This window comes from Athene cunicularia (genome assembly GCF_003259725.1).
Source record: "Athene cunicularia isolate RWA chromosome 10 unlocalized genomic scaffold, athCun1 chr10_part1, whole genome shotgun sequence".
In the NCBI taxonomy this organism is placed as follows: Eukaryota; Metazoa; Chordata; class Aves; order Strigiformes; family Strigidae; genus Athene; species Athene cunicularia.
Window position 1 is genome coordinate 5350790 of NW_020799112.1, and position 20378 is coordinate 5371167.

The 20378-nt window shown below is 40.2% G+C and overlaps 1 protein-coding gene across 2 annotated transcripts in view; it reads left to right on the top strand.

The window, feature by feature from the left end:
- Positions 1-20378, top strand: part of RORA (RAR related orphan receptor A) — a 144971-nt gene that overhangs the window by 107444 nt on the left and 17149 nt on the right. Inside the window, exons 3-5 of one of the 2 annotated variants that reach the window (XM_026856214.1) lie at positions 6694-6779; positions 15543-15684; positions 17323-17718. In XM_026856214.1, coding sequence (XP_026712015.1) covers positions 6694-6779; positions 15543-15684; positions 17323-17718 — 624 coding nt within the window. The remainder of the gene's footprint in view (positions 1-6693; positions 6780-15542; positions 15685-17322; positions 17719-20378) is intronic. The other variant, XM_026856215.1, reaches the window with a different exon arrangement.

The following is a 20378-nucleotide window of genomic DNA, read 5'->3' on the forward strand; positions in this document are numbered from 1 at the left end:
TCAAAAAACATTTCAGCCAAGCTCAAGAGCATCAGCTGTCCTAAAGATATGTTCTTACACGTTTCATGAAAAATGAAAATCATATCCAGAAAGATATCCCAAGGGATACTGGGACACTGTGCAGTCTGAGCTCAGCTATACATAGGAGAATCTGTAAAGGAGAGGAAGATGCAAGGAATGTCCCACATGCTGGGAAGGCTTCTGCTGGAATTTCAACCTTACTGGACTCCAGAAAATCCAATCATGATACACAAATCTCCAGGATACCAGGCTTTGTTCTTCTCGGGAGCTACTTGTTACTAGCTGTGTCATTTCAATCTCCAGCAGGCCTGCCTGTGGCCAGAATGCAGTTACGGTGGGAATTGTATATAGAATAAACAAACCTTTCACACAAGGAGCGGGCAGGTAAATTCCATCAGCTCTTGATCAAAACACTTGCTGTGTATTCTAAAAGTGCCTCAGGTGTCTTCCAACCAGCCATTATCCTTCGAAGTACACTGATTTTAAGTACATATATATATATATATATATATATATATATATATATATATATATATATATATATATACATACATACATATATATATATATACATATATATATATATGTACATATATATATATATATATATATATATATATATGAGTGGACAGATGGCCACTTGATATAGTGTATTAATGGCATGGGCAGAGCTGTGCTGCCACTAGCTTTCAGTTTAGTAGAATTGCAGCGTTTGTAAGCTGCAGGTGTTTGGAGGCAAGTAATTTGCAGCCAGCTCAAATTACTTAGGGTACATGACAGAACAAATTATTTAGGTAATGAAGCTGAAAATGCAGGAAGATTAGAATATTATATAGTAAAATCATTCCTTGTTAATTCAGTTTGTGATCAGATATTATGTAGCTTTAAATACCACATTACATGCAGTACCCTTGTTTGAATCAATGAATATGTATGAATATGCCAGTGAATATGTATGCCTCCTAATTTAATCAATATACTTACAAACAGCACCAGCAGTGATGTCTGGCACAAACTGCATCCCTTTAGAAGCAGGTTAGCCCAATTTGTGTATGTATCATATTTATTTCAAAGCCCTTCTGGATTAGCTGCAAAGTGCTGCATAACCTGTGAAGTGGGGTACAGGCGAGTCACATTTAGGGAAAGGAATTTAAACCTTTCTTGCAGTCAGAGGAGGTGTAACTTCTTAAGCAGTACCCTGAGACCCCAGAGATCCCAGATGCAGTCCTGGCTGCTGTACATACCCCACATCTAGCCTCCAGGGAAGTCCTCAGCTAGCAATTTTGGTTACAGTGCTTTCCTCAGCCAGTGGCTTGGAGAAGGATGCTCAGCACCCACAGAGGTTTTAAGAATTAAAGGCCAGTCTGGCAGACTAACCAGTGTGTGCTCAAGTCCATCTTTACTGAGTAAATATGTCTACCTGTAATTTCTTGCTATTGCTACCTTGAGAGCTGAAGGGTGGGAGCTGTGATGGGGAGCTCCACAGAAATACTCATCTCAATGGTGCCAGTGTACACAGGTAGTTGGGACTCGGTGTACCATGGGAAGGGAGCACTTCCTACACAGGTTTTTCTTTCCAGAAAATGCTAAATTTTTAATTTCAGAAGTAGAATAGAAAGGAGGCAATAGGATTTGCATGAATTTGACCTTCCAAAAGTTAGGCTTGTAGTTAAGGTACTGTTAAATTCTTCCTTTGGTGAGTGAAGAGGAGGCTCCTTCACTCACTCACTCACTCACTCACTGATTCATCTGACGTCTTGCCTAAGATGAATCATGCCCTTTCTTCCTTTTTCCTTCTTGTTTTCTCTTTCTCCCTCCCCTTCTTTTTCTCTCTCTTTCTTCCTCCCTTCCTCATCACTCTAGAAGCAGACAAGACAATTAACTTCAGCTAATTACCCAGCTTTCAATATAGCTCAGGTCAGCTAAGTGAATCTCATCTAAAAGGCAGGAATGAGGACCAATTTTTGCTTCCATTGGAGAGCCTTTCCCAGGATACCAAATCTGAAGTTTCATACCTGTTGTGAATTGGGGAAAAAAATAACATGATCTGTGTGAATGTACTATTTTAAAATAACTGTGAAAGCAGGAGGAGAAATGCTTTTTCTACCCAAGACAATTAATTCATTAGAAACAAACTTCAGACACACTAATAGGAAGGAAAAAACTTTTGTTTTTGGAAAATAGTTTTTTCTTTTGACAAATGTTTTCTTCAGGGTGGACTGGTAGTACACTTTCCTGTGTTGAGGCTCAGTGTGTTTCTACTTCAGTGGGAGAACTGGCAAGAAAGATGCTCTGTGCTTTACTTGGCTATATGGGCTCTTGTCCTGATTGGAGTCTGCCCAAGGAGCTAGAAAGGAACAAACTAAAGATTATGATGAGCTTTTACAGAGCATTTCCTTACCAATACAGAATTAAGATTTGTTTCCTCTTCTGCTGCTCAAACCGTATAAGGAATAAAGCAGCATTTCGTGATGCAGGAGTTAAGAAAGACTGAGAGAGCTGTCTAGGGGGGGAGGGGTTGGTGGGGTGAGGGAGCTTGGAAAAGGCAGGCAAGGCCAGTGATACTGTTCCAGATTTGGGGAAGGAAGCAAAGCCTGGAGTAGGAGAGAATAATGCATATTCTTCTGTTCCAGATGCCAAAAAAAGGATGTTGTTTGGTGGTCTCTCTGGTTGTTTGGTAAGCTTGTTCACCGGGAATTAGGTGGAGGCAATCATGTAATTTAAGCATACCAGAGCTACTTCAGACAACTGCCAAGTGAAAACAGTGGATGGAGGAAGAAGAAAGGTTCAGGGGAAAAATACAGGCGTTTTTTCTCATGTGATACTTGGGCTCAAGTTCCTGTTCTGTCTGATTTTTGAGCAAATCAGAGTCCGCGCTCAATTTTCCTGCCTTAAAATGAAGATCATAAGACATTACAGCAGAAGGAAGATTCCCAGGCATTCTGGTGATAGGAATAGCGACATGTGAGTCACATACACTGAGAGATCTTAGTGGATGTCAGATGCCCTTCCTATGGGGATGAGTTTGCCTTGTGTTTGACATCAGTTCATAATGATTACTACCTCCAGCCCTTAATGGTCACTTCTCTCTCTCTCTCAGGAGCCGTTTCTGTAGCAACTTTTTCGATCCTTGCACTGGGTGTCTGTGCTCATGGTGGGTTTTTTGGGCTTTTATTCCTATTCATTGCTGCCTTTGGCACAGGACATCCTTGGTAGTATTCTGGAGCACTGTTATTTCAGGGTGTGAAAGATTCTTAGGCCTTTAATCTGGCAATACAAACTACATCTGTCACCTGGGTATCTGTAGCGGTTTCTAAGCAACCACAAGAGTTTATTTTTTTTCTGCAATTCATATTTAAGAAATAATTTGCTCATGCATGAACCAGAATCAGCCTGAGCACCACCCCAGGAGACAGAAATTGTAAACTGTAATTTAGGCTAATTCTAGTCTAAAGCATGAATTAGAGTATTTTATATAATCTTGGAAAATATACCATATAAATATATGTAAGCACAGAACAGGTACAATTAATGTGAGCACAGTAGGAAGCTTTAAGTAACTCTGGGAATGTGAGAAACCAAGTTGGAACATATTCTTGACATGTAAAAATATTTCCCACCTGCCTTGTTTGCATAAGAACAAGGTTTTAGCAAGTACATATTTGCATGTCAAAGTTAAAAGTGGGGAAAATATTTTCACCCTCATAAGAAAAATGCATAATCTTGGCACAGGCAATTTGCATTTAGTAAGTTTAAAGTATCTAAGTCCTTTTATGCTATATGGAAAGTGTATGAACTCGCGACAGGGAGTCCATTTCAATGAGTTGATTTGCAAAGACAACCACGTGGAGCAGTAATTGATCTGATGTCTTTCTGTGCATTAATTTGTAATACAATTGGTTGTGGCAGTCGCAAGCGATTTATGCTTCTAGGGTTCGTCCCCCACTGTCAAAATGAAACAGTAAGTTAAAGTTTTAAATGCTGCATGCTTAATTGAAAGTACCTTGAAGATGTAAATTTAGGGAAATCTGTAGTTCCAAAACTACCTGATTTGGTAGTGCTGCTCATACAGACAATGGTCAGCAACTGCTGGCACAGCAGGAACCTGTGAATCTGTGGAGATTGTCTTCCAACAGTAACGCACTCTGGAAAATGCATTTGGGACTCATTATGGCACCTTTTAGACTATTAGTAACCTAGCTTTAGGCCATCACTTTGAAGGCATGTTACATTCCTTCAAAAACACTCTGCAAATGTCCTGTTGCTGAAGAAATAGACGTTGCATAGACAGGCTTCATGGGTGATTTAACTAATGTGCTGGAGATTGTAGATAAACAAGATCCAATTATATCATACTTTTTCAAAATAAGGCAGTAATTATGTATATAAAAGTGAAATGTAAAAAATACGTTGCCATGTAGCTGTTGAGATAAACCTTGTCACTACCCTGTCAAAGGAGTTGGAGAAGGCTGCTGATTCGTTGCAGCAGAGTAGAAAAATAATCATATATTGAAAAGGCACAACTGGGAATCGGTAGATCTATTCTGGAATTTGCCCACAAGATTGCTCTCAGAATTTGAACTGCACATTATACAGATTTTGAGTTTCTGTGACTTTCAGTCTCTTGTTTAATGTGTTGATGTACAGTGGGGTTATGCTATCTTTTCTGCTCAAGGTTTGTCCATAGACATATGATGCTCTAGTAACAATTACTCTAAGACTTTAATAAAATAGCATACACTTTATTTTCCCTTTTATTAGTTCACTTCCTGCGCCATTGTGTTTAATGTGTTAGCTGAGAGCAAAGTGAAATGAAAGCAGTTTTTGGAGAACTGCAGGGAAGGAGTATTTCCTTCCTTAAGTGTCCTAAACAGACCTTTTAATCTCAGCCTATCGTTTTGTTGCTGCAGGGAAGGTGGGGGATTAAAGGTCAAGAATGCAAAGATCCTTATGATGGGGGCAGGTGCAAGTAGCGTCCTGCTGTATGAAAACATTTTGAAAGCTGCTGGTAGGGAACTGCCGGGCAAACAGCAATGCAGTCCCAGAGCTGCTGGGCACTGCTTTCCTCAGCAGAGCATTTTAGCTGCTCTTAGGCTTCTGGGGGCAAATGGGGACTATTTGGGTGCTACTCAGTTGCTCTGATCACTGCATTTAATGTCATCTGGAGAATATTTTGAAGGAGTATTTTAACAAAGTCAGTGCTGTGCTAAAAGTCTTCTGGTTTTACGGTTATAGTTTTTGTCTGATCCTGAGCTGTGATGTCAAGCTGCAATGAAATGGAGCACACAGCAGCATTGGAAGATGATTCTTGTTTAATAATAAGCAGTTGGTTAGGGATTTAATGGCGTGTAAAATGCAATGTTTGTAAGAGTGGACGTGACTTTTTGAAAACAAGAGTACAACTAAAGTTAAGCTAATGCATTGTAAGACAGTATTAGGTGCCATTTTATGTGTTGTCACAGTCTGGATAGCCATAAACTAGATGAAATAAAATTTCTTTGAAACAAAAGGGGTATCTTGTGAATGGATTTTAGTTCCTGTCAGGATATTAACAGCAATTCTGACTGTTAATATATCACAGTTAGCGACACAGCAGAAGTTGCATTTGAATTTCTCTTTGGACTAAGCCTGTTCAGGAAAACTGGTGTAGCCTGATCCAAACACCACTGTGGTAGAGAAGGTGCTTTCTTGGGGTGTTTTTGTTATGGACCTAATGCATACAGGCTGTGTTTGTATGAGCACGTGCAAGCATATGTAAAATGTGGTCTACTGCTCTTTGGTACTCTAAAGCACTGCCTCAGCATGGTCTTATCCCAAAAAGACTTGCTAGCAAAACGACTGCAGCCCTATGCTCCAAAGGCAGCATACCTGAGCGTACAGGAGTCCTTTCTTAAATCCATGGATTCAGTTGGGAAGGTTCTGTGACTTAGATGCAGAGTTTTGTCACACACTAAACTGAATCCAGTAAGTATATTTTACATGTCTGAAGTTCAGTTTAAAAAATCAGGGCTTTCATATCAAGTACATCTATAGCATTTTCCAGACTGTGCCAACTCCTTTGTGTTTTGCAAGTTGACTAGAATACTGCTCTGCGTTCCTCCCTCATTTGTTCTGTGGTAGCTAATACACAAATACATGCTGATAATTCACTTTCAGATACGTGAATTTTGGATTTCTTGTGTAAAATGCAGTTGCTGTTTACCTTGTTACTTCTCTTTAGGATTGGCCAGTCATGTGAACTGGATGGCATGATGGTGATACCTCTGGTAGAGGTGTTGCATTCATTGTCAGGCAGGGCAAACTTTAAGATGATGTTTTGAGATCTCACACGAGTAAGATTGGAAGAAACCTTCTAGTGTCATCTTAGCTCTTTGGCCAAAATGTGAACTCTTCTATTCTTTTTGGCTCTGAAATGCTGATTCTACCCTTCTTGTGGGTTCTCTAAACACCTTCTCAAATGACCCATTTTAATAACCCAAAAGCTATTATATAACGAGCAGCCATAATTTAGTCCAAAGCTCTAGGGGACCCTTGCAGTTCAGCAATGAATAGTTAATGCAGTATAATGTTTAGCAGGTTATTAGTTTTCACTGTACAAATGCTGATCAGGGAATGCTTTTATAAGGTGTTTAAAAGAAAATGTAATTAACTGGATGCGTGCTTCTGTTGCAGCTCAAATTGAAATTATTCCATGCAAGATCTGTGGAGACAAATCATCAGGAATCCATTATGGTGTCATTACGTGTGAAGGCTGCAAGGTAAGCTCCTAAAATATTGTCTTAAAACAGCATTTAGCCTTTTGATATTGATTATTTTCCTTCCTTTTTTGAAAGAGCAAGCATCATGCCAAAGTTGAATCAGTGAGTTCCATTGCAAAGAATATGAAATCAACTGGGGATTCAGAAGTAGTGGTTTTACTCGGGTTTTAAATGGGGCATTTTTGTGACAGACACACACACACTCCCCGCACCAGATTTCAGGACAAACTTCAAAAATCCTGCAGTTGTGCAGTGTGTACCATAATCTGTGTCTCTGAATAAGCAGAAGTAGTACAGAAAGGTGATCTGCTGCTAGCATACCCAAAGAATCTGTTCTGTGGATTTGCTTGAGAGGGAGTTTGTGGCTTTCTTGAATCTCCCTTTCCATTTCTGCTTTGTAATTTGCTAAGAAGCAGTGTTGAAATACATGAGAACTCTCAGACTTCTCAGTCTTCTTTTGTAATCTGCTACAGTTACAAATATTTTCTTTTTGGTAAGGAAGATATGCTGCACAAATATCACTTGCTACTGGTATTCAGCATACTCGGGTCTTCCTGGAAGCAGTGCCGATTCTTTACAGTGCAACCACTGCTGCGTGAGATCTAGACTTGGAATTTTTTCCTGGATTGTTCCTTCAGTAACGGTAGTGAACAAGGATTACACTAGAAGAATTTATATTTTGGTTTTGCTGTGAAGCTAATTACTCTTTTTTATCACTAGTACAGAATTAGAGTGCTAGCTTGGGATGACACAGTGTGCACAGCTGTGCTGTAGCTTGTTGCTTTCTCCATGTACGATGTGTTGCAATTCCATGCTGATAGTTTTTCTACTGCTAATCTACACTTTAGGTGTGAAGAATTTTTACATTTATGACAATTTTTAGTCTGTTCTCTTGAAATGCTTGATACTACCACCATCTTCCAAAAGTAACTTACCTGCTTTCACATTGTAGAGGTTTCCTTTGTGTTTTTCCAAGGAAGATTTTTGTGTTTTTGTCAACAGAATCTCTCAGTCTCATGGAAGTATTGGGAAGAAGGAAGGAAAAAAACCAACAAACCTAAGAATGTTAGAATGATACAGGAGAGCACCTTCTGCCCTTTGTAACTGATGTTGCTATGAAAAATCCAATAAATGCACTAAAAATACATTGATAATAAAGTTGTTACTTTTTTCAGCTTTATGTGGTTGAACAGCATTTATGAAATTTCAGCTGTGTGCAGTGGCAGACATTTGCAGTGAGAATTCTGCTGTATGACTCGCTTGTCAAAGAATATTAAGTTATGTCCAAAGTCCGAGATGTCTTTAATCCTTAAATGGTCTAGGGCCAGTATAGCTGAGAGGCTGCCTCAAGATCCATGGCAAACATCATTGTCAAGAGACAGAGGTTAGCATAGTGCTAACACTACTCTGTGCAGAAGAGGCCTCTCTCAACATGGCTTGTTGCAGAACAGGACGGGGCTGCCAAAGGAAAGGAGAGTTGCCAGCCACGTTATCTTTTGCTTCATCTTCATGCAGTTCCTAAGCCCTTCCCGCTCCTAAGTCCTGTATGTGAGAAAAGCTCCCACCAAAAGCAGCAGGACAGCTGCATGCAGGAGGAAACAACCTAGCACACTGTACTCGCAGGCGCATTGTTTAATACGTAGCTGGTAGGCACTTTGCACTGTGGGTAAGACAGATGTACCCACTGAGCATTCCTCTGTCAGGGTGACTGTACTTTCCCGGGAGTAAACGCAAACGTGAGTTACCAGGAGAAAAGTCCTTTGTGTACCTCCAGCAGTCAGAACAACAGATGCTACCTGATAGTGAGAAATGGGTGTGCAGTTCCTTATGTTTTAGAACAAATTATTTTCCTTCAGATTCTGTATAAATTGAGTTCTCTGGGAGCTCTGTGCAATCCTTGGTCTGCATCTGAGAATCCCACCAGGACAGTCAGCTGGTGGGAAGGGGCAGAAGAGAAGGCAAGCAGGCCTCCCTGTATGCTCAGCACACTGAAACCCACTTGAACCTTGAAGGCAGAGTGTGCGTTAATGAGTAAGACAGTGGCCCAATGGATGAAGTTCAGCATTTTCTCCTTCTCTTGGAGTAGCAGAATGAAGTTTTCTAGCCATACAATTTCAGGCAGAATTTTAAAGTCAATAAATATCAACTTAGTTAACAAAGTTATTTCCCTTTTAGGAAGGAGGTAACTGATGCTCACTCTCTTTAATGCCAGAGCCCAAATGACCTGCAAGTTGTGAGAGAGAGGGGAGTGCTAGTGGGCGCAAGTCACAGGAGCAGTTTAAATGATCATGACTGTCCTGGTTTTGGCTGGGATAGAGCGAATTGGTGGGGTTTTTTCCTTCCTTTTTAGTAGCTAGAATAGTTGCTGTGTTTTGGATTCAGTATGGGATTGATACGAGAAGAATGCTGATAACGTACTGATGTTCTTAGTTGTTGCTGAGAAATCAAGGACTTTGCAACTTCTCACATCCTCCCAGTGTGCAGATACACAAGAAGCTGGGGGAGGAGAACAGCCAGAGCAACGGACCCAAACTGGCTATTGGAATATTCTGTATCATCTAACGTCATGCTCAGAATGTAGATAAGGTGGATTGGGAAGCTCCACTTGGGTTTTGGGGATGGTGGTTTCAGGATTCTGTCTGGGATCGCTAGTCGAGAATAGGCTGGGCATCGGTCAGCGGGTGGTGAGCGATCACATTGTGCATTACACGTTTGTTTTTTCTATTATTACAATTATAATTATTATTTTAATTTTATTTAATTTCAATTATTAAATTGTTCTTATCTCAACCTAGAGTTTCCTTACCCCTCTAACTCCCCCCTATCCCCTGGGGGTGAGGGAGGATGAGCGAGTGGCCCTGTGGTGTTTGGCTGCTGGCCAGGTTTAAACCACCACAGTGATGTGGAGGGCATTTAAAATGCCCTGCTGCTGCAGATGGATTGTTTGTGCTACGCTCTTCCACGGTAATGTCAACAAAGTCTCACCCAACAAAACTATTTTGGCTGGTGAAAAAGTTGGCATAGCCTGGCTTCTGCCAAGCAAGCCAGGTGTGTATTGGTATGTTTTTTTTCCCCCAGCTCTTCTGTGGCTACAATCTCTGCAGGTTTGAGCATGCTTACATGGCTCTTGGTGTTATACACCTTCCTTTGTAAAAAGTACTTTGCTAGGAAGACCTAATTTCCAGTCCCGTGCTCCGATTCCAGGAGCCAGTGTCCTGCACCCACAGACAGTCCCAGAGAAGTCTGTGAGGTTCTGCACAGGTGCCACAAACCCGTCCGTGTGTGTTGGGCTGCGGGATCAGGGCTGTGGGCAGCACAAGTGAACAGATGTGCTGCTGCCCTCTCAAGCCAGGCCTGGCAAGAATGATCTACAGGCAGCAACAGCAGCAGCAAAGTGGGATGTTTTCAGCTATTAATGGTCGTTGCTCCAGTTTGGTGTGAACTTCAATGTTACTTAATATTAATGTTAACTTAAATATTACTGTGTAAATACTAATAACCACCAGAAACAGGATTTATTTAAAACCTGAAGTTTTAATTGCAAAGGCCTACTTTGCAGTCCTAATCTGTATCACATGTGAAATCACAGACAAGCTCTTGCCAAAATGAACTTCACCAGTTTTGTTGCTCTTCTATAGTGTGTGACCCATGCATTTCACATAATTGAAAGTTTTCTGACCAGTTTTTGATGTTACATTGGATTTCACATAACTAGAATTCAAGATTGATAACAAATAGTGTTTCTTGAAGTTTTCATTCCCTATTTTGCTGTGATGTTACTGGCTGGTTTTATGAAGTTAGTGGTTGTTTTGCACAAACCATCACTGAGTACTCCCAACCCATCAATCTATTTAGCTGAATTTGAATCTGCCTTTAAAATTTAACATCCCACCCTCTTTCCCCCGTGGTGAAAAAATTAAGTTTTTAGCCAGGCTCTGTTTTGTACTTTTATCTAGGAGGGCTCCTGTGGCTTATTGTAGACAAAATAAATTTTAGGAGATTTTTTTTCCCATCCAACCATTGCTGATATCTAGTATGCAACATATAATGGGGGAAAAGGGAAGATGAGATTAATCATTTAAGACTTTTACTGAGAAGGATGGATGAAGAATGACACAAAGACTGTACCACAACTCAGAAATAAAAGTGTTTTCTCCTCTGTAAGACTGGAAATAGTACTACTCTAGTAGTACTACTAAAAAAACTAGTTATGTGCATGGAGCACTTTGTCAGCCGTTAGTTGTGGGAAGCCATTAACAATCTTTTGCTCTATATTAGGGACCACACTGAGAAAGGAGATTGCTTTGTGTGCACATCCATATTCTTCTCACATGGCCAAAAGCTGAATCCAGTTTAGTGTCAGAAAATACCTGAGTGCTTCAAAAGGACATAGCAAAGAGTTTAGTCTGAAATGAAAGTTTTGTTAATGAACTATGTCTTTTAATTTGCAGATAGTTACGTGCTTTTGCTGTCAACAGTGTCAGTTCATGCCCAACTGACCCACAGATGCGTTAGTGTGACCTCTCTCTTTACTTGGCTCGATGAAGTTGGTCTCATAAAACCTTCCATGCAGGGCATTTCCAGGCATTTATCACATTTTCAAAGATTTATAGGTACTAGCTTTTGTCTCTTGTGGCTTTTAAGACCTAAGATGGTCTTGTTCTTTGTAACTACAAGGAATGTCCATGTTTATTACTTCAGAAAACAATACCTGTTGTATTGTCCCTTCCTATCCTGTATTGCTTTTGTTCATTCATTCACTTCCTCTACTAGCCAGTTTTTCTTTACTCTGTTGAAAGTGGAGTGTCATCTTGACATTGCAAACATTTACTTGGAATTCATGCTTTTGAAGTTTTTCTTTTTTCATTTTTTGCGTGGCCAATTTCAAGCAGGACATGGTAGAAAAGAGACAGACATGTTACAGAAAGGGCTAGTCAAAAGACTTGTATAACCTGATAAACGCAATCTTACTCCTGTCTATTACATATGTAAAACTGAACATTTTTTCTCTTTTCAGTGGCACTACAACTTTGTTACCAAGTACTTTGTTAATAAAGTTTATTAAACAATATTGCTGCAGCACTCTCCTCCCTTTACAACTAAAATATGTGCTGATTTCATACAAGGGCTAAAAATCCACTTTGAATGTTCACCTGTCTTTCATACAACAGTGTATTTTTCTGATGTTTCTTTGAAGAAAATATGCGAGTTTGCTTTAGAAAACATAAAAGAATGACCCCCCCAACTAATTGTTAATTGCTCAGAATATTGCAAAACTTAATGATCCGTGGAAGTCTTTAAGTATTAGCCATAAATCATGGGATTATGAATAAGCCTTTGTTGTCACAGGCTTGCATACAGTCATTCCAAAACGTCTGCCATTAGGATGCAGCAAGGCAGCTGTCAGCTGTTTTCTTGTAATTAAACAGCCAATGAGCAGCTAATTAAGACATATGTGTATACAGAAGTGGAAGTGGGTATGTTAATGAACTGTAGGAATCAATTCATTAAATGAAAATTTGTCAAAAGACCAAACATGAGATCAGCATTTCAGCCTGTGCCGCAGTGGAGAGGGAGCCTGTGCTGTGCTGTGCCGCTTGGGACATCGGGGAGGCACAACTGCCTCTTCCCCTGTGAAGGAGCAAGCTTAGACACAAATGTCTCTAATACTGAGCAGGGAAGTTAGTGGAGCTATTAATAGACTTTGCGAAAACTGCTATTTACATTTCAAAGTTCTTTTTTAACAAGTTGTTATTCAGACTGACTTGCAGATGAAAAGTTCTTGCACCCTTTTTTCCCAAACTTGATTTCTTGGCAGCATATGAAAAACCATATATTGTGTTGTATATAAATAGGAATCTGAAGTGCAGAGATGAAGCTAGGGCTTGTAATCTGCTCTGCTCTTCTTCTGGCACTGGGTTAATACACCTACATAAAAAGGGAGACATGCAAAGCTCAGTGATGCCTCATCACAATCAGCTGGCTCTTCAGTGCTGACCTCAGGAGGAGGCAGGGCTGCTGCACTCCCTACCAGAGACCTTGGTTCAGACCCTGCCATGTCAGACTGCTGTAACATTGTGTGACTTTGTTAGTGCAGTGGTAGTTTTGTTGACCATGAGGGGTCCACTCTGCCCATTAGGCAACTGGCTGCATGTGAAATAATGATTGTGAACATGCATGCAATTAAAAGCATGTGGCCTGGGCTGGTTTGCATAATGCTTGAAATGTATACACGTGTACCATGCATGCATCCACCTCCTCCTTCCTGGTGGAAAAATTATAGCTAGCTCTGTGCCTCTGGCAAAAGCGAGGAAACAGAACAACAGCACAGAGCGTCTCTCCTTCTCTTCTAATAAAGGGGTGGAAAAAACATCCTAGGAAGAAACTATAGTTACTTACAGAAGGCTCCTCTAGTAAGGGCCTCCCCCCATGTCTTATAATGATATGAGAGCTCAAGGACCACCAGCAGGTTAGAAAACTCACCAATAAATGACAACAATATAAAACTCTGACAGTTAAAAACCCCTCAGTTGAACTTATTGTCAAGTCAATCCTAAATTTCAGGTATGTGTATTTCTGAGCTCTGGACAAGTTTAGATTCATTTCTGAAGTTTGAGGCAAGGCATTTTTTTGTTGGCTACTGCTGATGTTTTCAACATGCCCATGTTACATTGTAGGGTTTGTTTTTAAAAGCACTCTACTACATCTCTGGTTTGTAAAGTGCAAGTGCTTTTAAAGGCCCCCATTTCAGGCAGTTCTGCTCTATTGAAAATTTAGCTTCAAGCTGTAACTTAGCTGATATATTGTACACTAAAATGTATTGAACAGCTGTGTCTCTAGGGAAAATCTGGAAAAGCAAAAAGCCCAGTATTTTCTCCATTATAATACTAAAAATAATCCCCAGCTTGACAAGACTATTCTTAATAAATATGTCAAGCTGGCAATACAGGCTCAGTATATGTCTCAGCTAAAGGAAAATGTATAAGTTATTGAGCCAGAGTCATTTTACATATTGATTAAGCTGACTTTCAGGATCTCAGTGGCAGATTTCATACAGCTCATATGTGAGTATGCCATTCAGTACAACTGTTAAAGTGTTGGAGAACTGAAATTTTAAGGGATGGATAATGCGGAGATGCTGAACCTTGATCAATAAGTCCCTGGCCAGGTTGATACCTAATCCTGTTTTGTAGTAAATCACATTGCACTGGCACAGGTACCTGTGCTGGAACAACAGGCTTCATGAAGGTGTGAACAGAACTGGAAATGAAGCTGCCTACTTACCTGAGAGTTGGTTCCTCCAGAGGGATCAGTCATGATGCTGGAATGGTAGAAATTTCCATGGTACTTCAGGTTTTCTTTAGGGTGAAACACACTCGATTAGAGCTCAGTACCTGCAATACTTTCAGTTTCGGTGACAGTCATCTCACTATTGACAAACATTAAAAACAGTTGAAAGTTCAATCATATAGAAACAAAGACCAGAATAAATGGGTGAGAAACAATGTCCAGGAAAACAGGATTATAGACAAGTGTCTTCAGATTCCTCATGTTGTTTTATACTCCATGTTTCCTCATTAAAGCTTTAATAAAAGGGGCACATTTGGCAAAGACTGGTGCCCTCAAAAGATGGAGGGGGGGGGGCTTTATCTTTGTGCTTTATCATGTTTCTGTCTGCAGAAGTTTGCTAGGAAGCCTGTTGTTATGCAGAAGTCCTTCCCGTTGTTTATTTCACCAAGTGTCTGGACAGAGTGTTCATGTGCTGAGGGACTCTAGAATGTGGCCTTTGAATAAATACAAAATTGGTTAAAGTCCAGCTTTAATTAAAAGGTGCCCAGCCTTTCTGAGGAAGTATTTTATTTTCAGCACTGTTAATTAATCCATTATGTGGCAACATAAAACTAAAATACTGTGCTCACTGATCCCAAATGCCTCTTTAGAATGACTGCATCTTCACAGAATCCTTGTGAAGTAGGTATTATACACACACCAGCTTATGTTTGGACAGTCTGTGGCAAATAGATGAAATGAAATTCAAAGCAAACAGCTGGCATAGTGGTTATAACATGCACCATTCTAATGAAGAGAACTAAGTTGTAACTCGGCACTAACTTTCTTTGGACAGGTGTCTACCCATTGCAGTTGATTCAGAAAAGAGATAATATTTAAAATCTGTTTCAGCTTCCCTCCTCCCTAAAAATCCAAATCCTACACCAAGTTGAACAAAACCTCAGTTGTCAATATCAAACTAATTAAGAAAAAAATCTCAAAAAATTGGTTTTTGTAGAAGGAACTGCTGAGCAGCATCATGCTCCGTATTTTTGAACACGTACATCCATTGTTGAGGCTGAACATTAGAACCTGCCATTGTCATCTCTGAAGAGCAGAACAGGGTAGCAGCTGTTGAATCCTCCCTATTTTGGAGATCTGTGCTGACCCAGGAAAGATAGGAAATCAAGGAAATCTAGGTCTATAATTAGTTTTCTCTTATTTGGAAAGAATTGATGCACCGTATGTAATATGGGATCTGTAAAATCAGTGAAAAAATGTGTAATTTCGTTATGTCATAACATTTTCTTCTGAACTGTTTTCTGATAGTTACTGGTTTTTGTTTGTTTCTAGGAGAGAACAAAACAAACCCTCATAACTTCCTATAGTTGGCTATAGTGCTTGAACATTTTCTGTTGGATATGCTACCTTTCAGTCTTTATTTGCTCTATCAGTTAACAGCTTCTTGACTTGTATTTTGCAATTCTATTGCAGGGCTTTTTCAGGAGAAGTCAGCAAAGCAATGCTACATACTCCTGTCCTCGTCAAAAGAACTGTTTGATTGACCGAACTAGTAGAAACCGCTGCCAACACTGTCGATTACAGAAATGCCTTGCTGTGGGGATGTCTCGAGATGGTAAGATCTGCTAACACATAGCTTCATTGCAAAAAGTAAAATATGTTTAGTATACCCTGTGTTCAGCTGAAACAAGATAGGATTTAAAAGTTAATTGTGCATCAGGCTGATAGTTGAGATCATTGAGTGGTTTTTAGATGTTGGTATATATTCACGTAAATCTATGCACATCAGGGCGTATGTGAACGTCACGGATTTTTTATTTTTTTTTTTCCCTACTCATCTATTATAGTTCCCAGATAAGAGCTTTGCCTCTGGTCGCTTCCTGAAGCTGCAGTTTTTAGTTTAACGTTAATAACTTTCTCTACGTGTTCATTCCAATTTAAGTGACATGCTATGGTTGCAGGTAACACTGATTGCCATATTGCTACAGATCAGAACTCTTTTACAATACATAGAGAAGTTTAAATGTGTATAATGAGCAATGGAAAAAACACAAGGAGAAAATAGCACAGTGGTTTTTTGAAGATAGAATTTTGAAGAAAATGTGTTCCAGTGCTGTTAGTATTAAGACCTAGTGTAATGACGAAAATCCACCTCTGTAAAATGGAAGCTTATGTAACTCAATTAGAACTGGATTTGCAGCTGATACTTGCACACCTCCCCCACAGATGTAACAAAGCTGCCGTCGCTTACCCAATTTGAAGATCTGACTCCGTCTTTTCCTCTGACATAGTGACAGCAATGCTACAAGTTCTACCAATACATATGCATTACTCTACGTAAACGAGGCCCGATTATGGAGATTGTTTCCAGATTACATTTATTTCTTGAATTCATTGTCTTAATTTTTTTATTGGGCATGACACTAAGAACCTGAAACAGTTGATCATGTAATGACTAGTCCCTCTGACATGTTTGCTTTCCTGTAGAAAAGTACAAGGTAGTAGTCACCTTCCTGAACAACAAGGCTTTTACAGCGGATACAGGTCCCAGAAATCATATACTATGTTCTTAGGAATTCCCTGGGTGTTGCAAACGAGTTGCTTCCAGCTTACGCTTAGTATTAATACCTCTCAAAGTGGTAATTTTGTGGAGAGATACATCCACGTGCACACACACACACGTACATGGTTTTCACAGTAATTCTCCAGGTAAACATTTTTGCTTGTCACAGTAAGCTGCACTGAAAGCAGGTTCTGTGGTCCTTCCCATGTGCTTCAGATCCAGTGCCAATGACACTTGCTTCTGATACTCCTTGAGATAGATCCCCCCTGTTTATACCGAACTCTAGATTCACTTTGTAGCATGGATATACAGCTAGTAGGAACTGGACAGTTCATCTCAGGCCAGCATATTCTGGTTTAGCTTCTACTTTTCTAGTAGGATTTGAATGCTGAAGAGATGCATCTCTCGACTTCAGTGAACATGTAAGAGAAGATCTTTTGGTATAGAGTAGAAAGTCATGAATTAAGCTAAAACAGTGACTTCTAATGGTCCATTTAAGTAGCATGTTAGAACAGTCTTTTAAAAAGTAGATGCTGCAGCTATGTCACCCATAACAGACAGAAGTGATTCTTAGGTCTGCCCATCCTGCTTTTATACTGTTTCCTTCTGTGTAGTATTTAAAGACCCAAGACAATTAAAATGCAGTAGTCGATTTATAGAAACGTAATATATTGTATGTCTGTATTTCAGCTGTAAAGTTTGGTCGAATGTCAAAAAAGCAGAGGGACAGCCTGTACGCGGAGGTGCAGAAACATCGGATGCAGCAGCAGCAGCGAGATCATCAGCAGCAACCAGGAGAGGCAGAACCACTAACACCAACATACAATATCACCACCAATGGGTTAACAGAGCTACATGATGACCTCAGTAATTACATTGATGGGCATACCCCTGAAGGTAGCAAAGCAGACTCTGCAGTTAGCAGCTTCTACTTAGACATACAGCCTTCTCCAGATCAGTCGGGTCTTGATATTAATGGAATCAAACCAGAACCAATATGTGACTACACACCAGCATCGGGCTTCTTCCCTTATTGTTCTTTTACAAATGGGGAGACCTCTCCAACTGTGTCCATGGCAGAATTAGGTAATGAGAGAGAAAAGCTTCCATTGTAATTGTCTTAATAGTACCCTTCGGATTAAAGTGACACGTTTAGGCAGGCGATAGCAAGACTGCTGCTTCAGTACAGCTGTGAGCGTTTATGGGCATTCTGCTGTGAAGTGCACAATACCCTAATCGGGGTACGCGGTGAACACCGGACAGACCTGGATGAAAAATCCCAGGACCTTGCGGATGATCAGCTCTACTAGTGTTGGTTTTGTTTTCAGTCCTTGTAATAGAACCCTTTGAATACTGATTGACAAACTAATTTTTAGTGCTGAGCAAACAGAGTATTTCTTTATTTGCAGATTATTTCTGAGCATTTTCTCTTCTTTTTCATTTCCTCAATTCTCTTATTTTCAAACAAAAAGTGATGAGGCTGATTTTCTTCTATTCTTTACCTGTCCTTGGGAATTACAAACCCAAAGCAGCAGCATAATCTGAGGCAGTCCTTGCCACTGGTTGAAGAGAATCTGACTCCAGATACTTAAAATTTTTTAGTGTAGCAAGTTTGGATAATTTCCCTAAGAGCCTTATAAGGACCACATTAATTAGCACCTTTTACTTTAAACTCTTCCCTGAATGATTACACTAGGGCTGAATTCCATAACTATGACTTGTCAGCATCTGAGACTCTAGTGGGAGTGTGCTGTGTGAACTGGTTATAAGCAAACTGGAACAGAACATCAGCGAAGTGGCTTAAAGAATCTATTACTTATATAAGTTGTCAGGCATTTAAAATTGATTTTGCTTAAGCAACATTTTTGCTAATTATTCCATTATGAAAACCTAAAAATAGTTTGAAAAAGCAGGAATTGCAAGTTACATTTTTCTCTTTTTGCTTTTTTTTTTTTTAACTAGAGGCAAGTATATGATATGAAATTTGGCTTGTTTTGCTATGTTCATTTGAGAAATTTTGTAGAGAGGAAGGGACAAGAAGGCGTACTTTTTAATGTCCTTATGTTGCAGAATGTAGTTCTCTTCAATATAATTTGTTGTGACAGCCAAAATATTGTGTCTGGCTTGAGTTCAAATAGCTTCAGTTACATATAAGTAAAAATGAGAAGAAAAAATTAGGATAAAGGCTGTGCTACCAGCTTTGTCTCAATCAAATAGTTACTAATATTCTTATGGGAGTTATTAAAAGATCTACATTAAACCTACAGAAAAAAAGAAAGGGCTTTTCCTTCCTAGGCCAGGTGCTGAGCTTGGAACACTGGCCTAACATAAGTTTGTCACGTTGCTTACCTTTATTTACGTAGTGCTTGCATTTAAACTGTAGAGAGCAAGACTCGGGTGCCCAGCATTGACAGTACCAAACAATGTTTGAAGCATGTTTGTCTTCCAGACTAAGGTTTCAATTTGGAAAGGTGTGGCTGTTCAATTAAAGTATTTAGGTGTGTGCTGAAATACAGTCCAGAACTGAGGCCGAGGTTTGTGAATAACATGGTAATATTTCACCTTTTGTATCCTACAAGGGCACAGGGATGATGCTGTCAGCTGCTGCTAGCCAGAGCAAATGTTATAAGTACACACTTACAAGAAAAAAAAAAAAATTGCTCTGAAATACATGAAAGCTATGATGATGACCAAAGTATAAACTACCTCATGTTCTACATTATGGATTGCTCAGGCAGCACATGTAATCTGATTTTACCTCAGCTGTATGTTAAAGACTTTCTGGTACCATCTTACATCTAACTATTAATGCGGTATGATACTAAACAGACTGATTGGTCCAGCAGTTCAGTTTGTAAAGAGTTGGGTTTGGTCATTATCAAAGCGAGCAAGTTTCACAGAAGACCTAACGCTCAATGCCCTCAGAATACCCCCACGTTGATCAATGAGCACTGTTCTTGTTCATTTTAAGCCTTCCTTTTCAGTGGCCTAACCTGCAAAAGCACCAACCGCAGAATTGTGTGAGACAAGTCACCAGGCAGAGCTCTACCTGTCACGTGCTAAAACAGGAGAACAGACGCGTGTGATGACTCAGGGTAGAAAAGAGAGACAAAGTAGAATTCAGATGTCTAAATGCTATTCATGCTTTAGAAGGTGTTTCTAAAGGTCTGTGGCATCAAGTTTTATTAATAAATATAAATCTGCCTTATGGGTCTTTTAACTAAGTATAGCAGCAGAAAAAAGTTTATTTGGAATTAAAATGTTGTATGGAAATTTTAAGTTACATGCAGTTAACCAAATGACTACTCTAAAGGTGAAGAAAAAACTCTTGACTCTTGAGTGTGTCAGATGAATTACCTGGATTTTCTAATTAGTGTATTTTCCTGCTATTCTGTTAACCATATGAGAACAGAAAAGGAACTTTTCCCTCGCAGGCGGCCTCAAGCGATAGTGTCGTGCTTGACAGAACACTGGGCAGCTCCGTGTTTCCGTAGGGAAAGCTCCTGTTGTGCAGGACACCGGGGAGTTCAGCGGTTGGAGGTGGCGGCAGGGCCCGGTGCGCAGGGCCCGGTACTCGGCGGGGCTGTCGGCGGGGAGGGGCCGTGCCCCCGCCTTAGGGCTCCAGCGCCTCGTGCCCGCGGTCTTTTCTCCGCCTCACGGCGTCGCTCAGCGCCGGTGTCAGAGCGCAGAGGCGGCTCGTTTGCGGGCGCTGCTGCGGGAGGGGAGCCCCGGGCCCCCCCCCGGCC